Source organism: Geospiza fortis, unplaced genomic scaffold (assembly GCF_000277835.1).
Source record: "Geospiza fortis unplaced genomic scaffold, GeoFor_1.0 scaffold98, whole genome shotgun sequence".
Taxonomy (NCBI): Eukaryota; Metazoa; Chordata; class Aves; order Passeriformes; family Thraupidae; genus Geospiza; species Geospiza fortis.
In genome coordinates this window covers 11923414-11933610 of record NW_005054306.1, presented here as the reverse complement: position 1 = coordinate 11933610, position 10197 = coordinate 11923414, and the positions used below count along the sequence as shown (strand labels likewise).

The 10197-nt window shown below is 35.3% G+C and overlaps 1 protein-coding gene across 1 annotated transcript in view; it reads right to left on the bottom strand.

Moving 5' to 3' along the window:
- The window catches only part of LAMA2 (laminin subunit alpha 2), a 254316-nt gene extending 247719 nt beyond the window's left edge, over positions 1-6597 (bottom strand). Inside the window, exons 1-3 of the mRNA XM_031066728.1 lie at positions 6390-6597; positions 5880-6050; positions 1625-1737 (exon numbers count right to left, since the gene is read on the bottom strand). Coding sequence (XP_030922588.1) covers positions 1625-1737; positions 5880-6050; positions 6390-6597 — 492 coding nt within the window. The remainder of the gene's footprint in view (positions 1-1624; positions 1738-5879; positions 6051-6389) is intronic.
- Between the last annotated feature and the right edge of the window lie 3600 nt (positions 6598-10197).

Here is a 10197-nt window from a genome sequence, read left to right as displayed (position 1 = left end):
AGTCCATTACTTGTGGATTTGTCATTTGTTATTTCTATCGCACAAAAGGAAGTTGAGCATTTTTATACTTAAAGCAAGAATTCATCAACACAAACATAGCAATTACTGAATCTCCTAAAAGCCAAAGGTAAAGAATGGAATTTCTTTTAAGTGAGATCCCAGAGATATCTGGTGACCTTCACCATTCATAGTGACCCCTACACAAAAGAAAAGCTGAAAGAAAAATTTCATATTCCACTGGTTAATTTAATAGTCTATAATGATCTGACTATGAAATTCCTGGATAAGCAAACAAAAACTCCTAATACTTCTCAAGACACAAACAACACGTATTCCTTACTGAGCAGTCCAAAAGCCGTGCAAATCGCAGCAGACCTTTCAGTACATTTTGGGGAACAATACTTGCTCTGTTCCTGTATGGTGGTGAGTAAAAAATCCCATGCATTCCTAACTAGATGGGTTACTCAGCTCATAAAGGGTGTGCCAGATAACATTAGTGACACAGGGTCTTATCCCACCTCTCTGACATCCACAGAAAACTCAACACTGCTTCTATTCCAGCCAACAACAAATGAATGGGCTTAAGAGAAGGTATCAGCTTTAGAGCTGCAGGAGGACTGCCAAGTTTCCTTTGAACAGTTAGTAACAGGACATGGGAAAGAAACAGGGTCAGACTTGATGCTTGTCTCATTTTTAAAAAATAGTAACAAAAAACCCCAAACCCACGCCACACACAGTGCAGCATCCTCAGACCACTGTCAGCTGGCACATGGAGAAGCCTTTTAAATACATTAAAACAACCCAAACTTTTTCTCCAGTATCCTCACAGACCCTTTAGTTGCTAGCTTTTAATACATAAGAAAACTTAAAATTGTCAGAAATTCATAAATTTGCTAATATCTGATAATAATCTAGATAATGAAATAGCAGGGGAAAAACCAGGAGTTGTAAAGCCTAGTTTAGAAGACCTGACCTAAACAACCATACAACTAAAGTTTCTAGGGTGATGGAAAACGAGGATGGGAATTTACTTTTAATGCCCCAGAGCTACTTGCATATTAACAGTTCATAAGCAACAAGAGGCACAATTCCTTGCTGTAAAAGCAAACCAGCAAATAACTCTGAAAACTTAAAAGACATGTTAAAAAACCCCACAAGCCTCTTTAATGCACAGGATTCTATTCTCGAACTTCTGTAAAAGTTTTAGCTTTCCTGTTTGAAAGAGAAATGCACATTGAATACTTTTGCATATAAAAGGCCAAAAAAGCAGATGTAAGATTGTTTCTGCCATTAGCAATGAGGGCTCCAAAGCCAGAATGCTAATAACACTTCCAGGATTCAAAGGCTCTTCCAGGTATAAAAAATCTCTACCCTACAAGTACTTCAGTTTCACAGATAAAAGGTACTTAAAACTGCATGACTTCCTAAGAATATATATGATTTTTTTTTTTGGCACATCATGTTACAATGAATGGCTCAGTCACATCCATATGAACAACAGAAAATTATAGGAGAAATCGGTCATGTCTTTATATAGGAAAGCAACATAGAGCAAAAATTAAGATAATCCAGGTGATCTATCATGCAAGAAAGCAAGCCCAGAAACAAACAAATAGAAGTCTACCTGTTGGAGGTCCAATGTAATGGTCACATAATGATATTCAATTCCATTCTGGATACTAGGGCTTTGCCACCAAGTGTTCTTGCCATCAATTGCATTTGCTATCGGGTGTCGTTCTGTTAGAACAGCAGAAACATATAAATTTCAAAACTATTAGAAGATTTAGCTATTTTTAGATCTGAAATCTAGATTTTAAAGCAATTACAGAACTAATAAGGCAGGATTCAAAAAGAAAAAATAATAAATTAATTTTTCTTGAACTCTTGGGTCACCAGTCATGCTTATTATGACTGGAATACAGATCGAATATTAATTGTTTATTTTTGGTTATGATCACAAGGTCATTCAGAACATCTAATTGCAGAAGGCTCTCCTGATGCTACAGAAAATGCAGGCATTTAAATCAAATAAGCACTTCCTACACTCTTCCAAAGTTTCAAGTACTGCCAAGTCATTGAATGTTGCAACAGAAACAACAAATCAGAAACCTGAGATATGGTATGCAAGAAATGCAGAGACTAAAGTAATACTGATAGATACTGGCATTTCTAAGACATTTCTAAGCACACCTGGAAATAATTCAGGAAGTAATTCACAAATCATTACAAAGGAAATGATTCAGAAATCATTACAGAATATATTCCTCAACTGGAAAATTTTCTGACTCACATACATGCATATAAAGGTTTGTTTGGTTATAATCCATATCAGAGTCCAAGATGTATTATTTTTCATGTCTATATTTACTCTGCTGCAGTGTCCCAAATGAATCCTAAATAAGAGGGATACAAATTTATTTACAGAATTGAATTCTTCCTGAATTTCAAGATCTTCTACATTATCCAAGTTTGGATTATTAATATTATTAATATTAATTTTATTAATATTATTAAACTGAGAAAAATCACACTCAATGTTCCCAGGTTATTTTTTGTGTTTCTTTCCTGTACAAAATGGAGGATAACAAAATCAAAATTTTAAAAGGTAAAAGGATCTACATTTTGAAGTCCCTAATTTTCCAGAGTGAGCCTGTACATTATGAGGAAAATAAACCAAAGGAAATTCATATACAGTAAGTTTCTTCTATGCCAGTTCTGCTTGCAAGAACATGAATTAGAAGAAAACTCTACCCCTCTTATTAAGGATGACTTTCTAAACTCTCAGGTTTCCTTGGTATAAAACTGGAATATGATTCATTACCAGCTGGGCCTAGAATTGCAAATAATTACTTTATGAACTGATCAATTTACTTGTTATTTTAATTATTACTTAAATCAACCAGCCAGATTGATAGTCTTTGCATCTCTGGTTTTTTGCTATATCAACAACCTGTGGAGGAGAGGAGTCCTAGATCATTAAGAGAAGCCAGAATGCCTGAACATATTTAAAGATACAATTGAAGGGCTTGGTGGGAGTGAGTGAAGGCATAAACACTCAATATTGAAAATACCAAAAATTTCACTTAAATATTATCCAATGGTATTAGTGGGCAGCAACATTTGCAAGTTAGAATTCTGGTACTACAACTGATAAAGCTATAGGTAGCTTTATGTCTATATTGAAAAGAAAAGCAAAGCAGACCCCATGCTTTACATGCTGTCAGTTCCCACAGCTCTGATAATTTTCTCAAATTTTGGCTTTAAATGAGTGGCAACAAAAATCAACTGTAAATCAAATTCAGTGATTTTTGGTGATTGTGACAGACGTTGTCTAATTGGAAATTTTGATCTAAGTCTCTCCAGATGAAATCGATGTAAAGGTAAATCATCTGAAGGAGGATTGGGAGATGAATCAACAATTAACTGTAATCACCATTATGAAAGTGTAATCATAATTAATTTGAAAATTGATTAATTGTTGGCATGTTTAGTTTATTTAAAAGATAGGAGGGAAAATACAATATTTGTAAAAAGGACTGGATTGCAAATGCAGTTCAAGGACCAAGCTCCCTGATGGATGGCAAGAGGGAGAACTTAGAGAGTGAGCGCATCAAACTGTGCACTTTAATTTGGACTCACATGTGATTAACCAGGGAATTTGTGTTCATTTCCTACTACAGTAATTAAGGGGAGGCACTCCAGACTCACACATTCCAGGGGGATAATTTAAAGTCTGGTTATATTACATGGTTCTCCTATTAACAAGCCATCTCTGTTTAAACAAGGCACTTCCCTTTGCCAAATGAACATTTGAGGACCTTAAAATGAGATATGATTGTAACAAAAGACCAGATATGATGAAGCTGGACTGACTCAAGTTTAGAAGAGAGTAGGAACAAGAGGAAACATAGATATAAAGCATTCAGATGGGGTTTTTTTATATACACACATATATGTCTGTGTGTATACACATATTTTAGTGTACACTGTCTGACATCATAGACAAGACATAGCAATATCTCTGGTTTAGGTTTGATTCTTGAAATAAGCATGCTTCATATAGGAAAAAAACGTGGGTAATGTGCATATGTCTCTAAATTCCCATCTGCAAAATAGGAAAGTATTTTGCACAGTCTCTCTGCCAGCCGGAATGCTTCCAAAAACAAAATTCTGCTCTGAGTGAAACACACTTCTATAATGTAATTGGATGTCTCTACTGCTAAAGAATCATACGACCTTCCTCAGAAGATGGCATTTTCTGTGGTTAAAGAAGACACTGAAACTTGGAAAACAATCTGGAAAAAAAATAGGTTGTAACTGTCTTCTGATAAATTAAGTAATCTACACTCCGACAATTACAAATAGCTTTGCAAATATAAGATGAGGAGTAATGGAGCAGAAAAAGAAAGCATCTGAAGTTTGCAATGGACAACTAACTGTCCTCTCAGTGGTGTTTCACCATTAGCAATGAGAAATACCAAAATAAAACATGCCAAGAGGAGTCTATGATTATTCTGAAGCAAACCTGGATCTCTGTGTAGCACTAGTAAGAGCCCAGGTGAACTTCAGCAGATATTAAAGCCTCTAAAGAGAATTCACAGAATTGCAATTCACGCATTTAGAGTTGTAGAAGACAAAACCTATGAGGAGAACGAAAGAAAGATAGCTTAATGTAGAAACTAGACAGAGCAATACCATCACACCTCAATTAATTAAAATACTTTTTTTAAGAAAAAGGGAATAATAATCCATTCCTTGTATTGACTGAACTTAGGAAATAGGTAACATGAATTTCTGCAAGGAGATGCAGATTAGCTATTAGAAAAACACTTTTTTTTTGAGCGATGTAATGAGCGAGCCACCCTAAAAAGTGTGGCCATGGGAGGAAGTTTCTAAGGAGAATCCAAACAAGCCTCTGTCTGGAAAGCTACAGCCACAGATAGCTTATTCTGTCTAGAACCAGCAGACAGATTAAATGCAATCTTTTTTCTTTTTATCCTGTGGTTTTAAGCACATGTTTAAATGTCATGAGGTATAAATGTATCTGAGGTATAAATGTATCATGTCTTATTGAAACACAATTGGAAAAAATAATTGTCTTAATGCTTCTGTGTCTGTGCTTCTTCCAGTGTTTTATCTATTCCATCAAAAGCTGTCTTAAGCATCCCTACATCCTCTACCATCTACAGCACCTATATACCCATGAAAATCTAATAATGCTAAAGCTGGTCATGTCTTTCACTGCAAGGTTACATGAAATTAAACTTCTATGACTTGACTAGGAAATTTTCTTAGTTCTAATGTCCCCATCTACCAGAAATAGGCATATCTGAAGTAAATGATGACAAATTCTTACTTGAAAAGTGATTTTCCTTCCAGGTAATCTTTAAGAAAATAGTGTTAGCAAAAATCAATTTTAATATTAAAAACTAAGCATTAAACCAAGCAGTGCTCCATTACTTTATCTTATTTTTTCTGGCTCAGTGAAACTGAATTTACCGGAATTTCAGACATTGCTTAGATTGGCCAAAATGCTCAAGTTCCACAAATAGATATGCAGGTAAAAGTCAGTTATCTGTTTTTTATTCGTGGTTAGTGTCTATCAAAAGAAACAGCAACAGCTGTAGATGCTTAGTTTTTTTAAATCTGAATTTAGGTGCTCTGCTTTTCAGTACCTGAATCAGAAGGTTCTGTGGGAGGAGTACCCATTTCAGATACAAATTTTTAAATACCTTTGGAAGAGATGGTTAACCTGATTTAAAAAGAGACACACATTTCACAGTAATCAGGCTGATGAACTACTGTTTTGTTCCCTGAGTATTTATACCCTTTGGAAAAAAAGTCTTTTTAAAGGAACAAAATGAAAATGGCACACATACGATGTGGCACTCGGCTCCTTTGATCACAAATGCGGCACTGAGGGTTCCTTGCAGGCTGTCCGGGTACATGTTCAACAAGTTTGCAGTACATTTCCCGCCCCTTTTCGCCACAGGTAGCATTGGTTGTGATGAGAGCATTACTAGCCAGGTTCAGCACTGCAGGAAACAGTCCTGAAAAGAAAAGAAAAGAAAATCATAAGCAAAAGCAACAGAGGCAAAACCAAGGTCAATTTAGCAGAACAATCACAAATGAATGTAACACCTGTTACAACATTAAAGCAAAAGCCTTCATTTTCAACAGTTATGGAAGTAAAAAAAAAAACAACCAACTTTGATGTGTATCCAGAATTTAAACATCAGAACAAAGCCATTATATTGATGGGTTTCTCCCCATTCTTCTAAAATTCAAATTGCTACCTTCTGGTTATATCATGAAAAACAGCAGGATGCCAAAGGAGAAAGTACAGAAACATACAAAGCATCATAAAATTTTATGTTTCACAATCAAACCTTGTGTTCCTATGCAATTGGCCACTGCAACATTGTACACAATGTACCTATGAAAACTCTTCATCATTCTTATTTTCTGCTGACATCTCCATGGAAAAGCTTTTTCTCCACAGACGGCAGCACTTGCATTACACTGTATTACTGTTCTGCTTAGGACTTCATAGACATCTTTGTCATCAGAGCAACTGGGTAATTCATCCAGCAACATGAATAGCATATGTCATGCTTCCCTTTCCTCAAGAAGAAAATACGACATCATATCTTTTATGGTAGTGATGTTGTTATTTTTCCAGGTGCCCATGCTGAGTGATGTACTATAATTCTCATTCAGCACAGCATTTAAGCACGTCTGAGTGCTCTGCTGAGCAAAGCTATATGTAGCAGTAAGCTATAAAGATTATAAACCATATGAAGAACACTCATTAAGGTGGGTTACTCTCCTTCCCACTAAGTAGTGATGAAAACCTTTGAGCCATAATAAAATTGATCCACAGAGACAAACTGATAGTATGTGTTAAACATATATATTAGTACCCCTCTCATTAAATCAACCAGTTTTGTATCTTCAAAAGTAAATTTGCCATGGCTAGAGGTTAAATCAAAAAAGCCCAACCCAAACCAACCAACCAAAAAAAAAATAGGCTGAGGTATGGACTCTTGGGATCACTTTTAGATTCATTTTATGACAAATTCAAGTGGCCCAAAAGTCACTCTTTTGCAATTAATTCAGCTTCCAACCCTATTACACTATTGTAACTTAAAAGAAGGTTTTAATAAAAACTGAATTGGTCTTTATTGAACTCTGATAAAGCTCCCTTTATAATGGCATTTCTTTTTGTCCTACTCAAACGGACAACACTCTTCAACTGACCCCTTTCAGTCCTTTAAACCCAGTCTCCTGCTTGTCTCTGCAATTAACCTGTGTGCCATTTAATTACCAAGTTGGCTGGACATGGTACAGCTGTCCTATGACATTGTCAGTCAGGGACTCTCACGGTCATTTTAAAACCATGTGTAAATATACTGCTTGAGCAAGAGAGCCAATTAGTCACTAGCCGTGCAATTTGTGCAGTCAATCAATACTTGAGATTTTATTGATCATATAGCTCGCTCCTTCTGTATAGATTAAAGCTTATTTTCATCACATTTTAAAATCTATACAGCTGTTCTTGTATTTTTATTCACTGCATTCAATGGTGTTTTCTGCCTTCTGTGATGGGGCCACATGGTAAAAATCTGTATAAGCATTAACACAGCAGATGAATTAATAGCTGAGGAACTTCCTATGTTGACTGACAGCCTCATTATTCTCTTTTTAGGCTGTACAAAGTTAATAGTCCAGAAGCCAGTAATCATTTAGTGTTAACAAAGAGTCTGGCACTTGGTTCAGAGTTAAGTATTTTAAGCCCTCAAAAGTGAACCTTGTACAAAGGACAGATTGATCCTACATGCAAAGAATTGCAGTACATGGCATCAGGAGAATAAATCCTTCAAGAAAGAGCTGAAAGAGAGCAACCAAAAAGCCTCTAGATTCACACAGCTATAAAAATATTACCTGTTCTATGTCTATCACAAATCATACCATTATTCTAACTTTTTAAACAAACTTCACATGTAAGATACGTAAATAAATGAAGAGTACTTAAGAAAACTTAAGTTATTAGAACATAACTTCACCCTTAGATCACCTTTTTAATGTGCAGAGCACCTCACAGTAAAGCTATCAAAAGAGCTTTATCCATAATCAGTACAAACACAGGCAACAAAACAAGTATTGGGTGTGTTTCCCTGAAGAGCCCACATCAAGATGCCAGCACCTCCCTGAGGTGCTCCACACTGAATTCCCCACAGGCTCGGAGCGACAGGCAGAGAGCAAAACATGCACATTACAGGCAGCACTTCACCTTTGCTATTAATTCCTCAACCCTGGGGTTTTAACGAGTAATAATTAACAACTACATATTTGAACTTTTTTTTTTTTTAATCTTTATTTCCAAGGACCAAGGGGCTGGGCTCAATAGGCCATATGAGTCCCTTCCAATTCAAGATATTCTATGATTCTATAATATTTCTTTCTACAGCCCAAAAGAAGGCTTTTCTTTAAAAGAATATTTGATGTGCAACCCTGATAGTATGGAAGAAGCAATATTATTCATATTGATTTCTAGCAGTTACATATAGATATATACATGTTCACAACAGAGGCATGACATTCTAGCAATACAGAAGATGAAACCATTTTCTTGAAAATTTTAGCTAGGCCTTTTGAATATGAAATAAAAATGTGTATGTTTATGATGCTAATATATCTGGTCACATTTTCCGAGATTCACATGTTGAAAATTCATCTTCCAATCATAAATTCACCAGAAAAAAAAGTCAAGAGAGCTCTAGATAGCACAATTAATTTCTTTTTGTCTTGTTTTTCATTACAATAGTCATACACAAAAATATTTTAAAACTGGTGTACTAGTTTAGCACATCTTCAGTTCAATTTCCCAATAAATTTTATCAATCATAAATGTCATCAATCCCATCTTGAATTCTATGGGCATCCTCCCATCAAACACTTGCAAAAATATGATCTGCTAAAATTGTTACAGACTTTTTCTTTCATAATTGCCAAATGACTTTTGTAAATCTTTGCTCCAGTGAAAAGACTGAATAAAATGCCTCTGAGCCACAAACACATCATCTCTATTTTGTGTAGCTCAAGCGCAAGCAGAAAAATTCTCCCTTCAACTGTCAGCTACATCAGTCTTTTCTCTCCTTTTTGTCACTGGCATAAATCATATTACCAATAATTTCTATCTGTTAAAAAATAACAAAATTTTTTTTGCAATTGCATGAAGGAGACAGGGAGAAAAGATTGGCTTTTAATTAGGTAGTGGTTTTAGCAAATTGGGCTCAATCCCTGGTTTTCAAGGGACTGCTGCTGTGTGAAGAGGAAGAGTATCAGATTCTGCCCTGTGAAATGGGCAGTCATCTTTCTACTCAACACTTTGGTTTTTAAGCATGGAACATATTCCATTAAGATTTTAGTGCATGGAAACCCAATAGAAAGTTTGTTTAGTGTTGGCAGGTGATTAAACTATGAAAGGCAAATAATACAGAAATTCATCAAATTATTTAAAGTGGTGTACAATGCACAGGTAATCAAGCATGCTGCTCAAGTCACTAGAGAATTAATGATAATAGGTTTAATATACATTTTCAACAGAAACAGTTCTAGAAAAAAAAAAAGGAAAAGCAGCAAATCAGCAGGATTTTCTTGCCTGCAAACCCCTACGTACTCAAGTTTTACACTGCCACTGTTCTAGTTAAGTAGGTGTAGTATCAGGGCACTAACTACATTATCTTTTTTTATAATGGCCCCTGGATTGAAGCACATCTAGATACCTATGTTAAAAATAAAAATAGGGACTGCTTGGGATCTGTGGTTTTTTTACAGATGCCTAAAAAGCCAACCTTTATTAATACTAAAATTTTCTGGACACACTGGCAAGCATGTCAGTGATTTAGTGAGTTCAACACCTTTAGACAAGTAAACAGACTTTTACAAGATTCCAAAAAGGCCATTAAAGGAAGTAAGCCATCACAACACAAGAAAGAATTATCTCTCATGAGGTTAGAATTTAAAAATGGAGAATAGCTGTGGAAAACTATAGCTATCTTTGCTGAATCCTATTCTGTTCCAACAGCACCATAAGAAACTTAGAAAAGAGGATAAAAATTAAGATGACTGCTTGTTGATTACAGAAATTATTCATGAAAATTAAAATAAGCATAGACCACACAATGGTAGAAA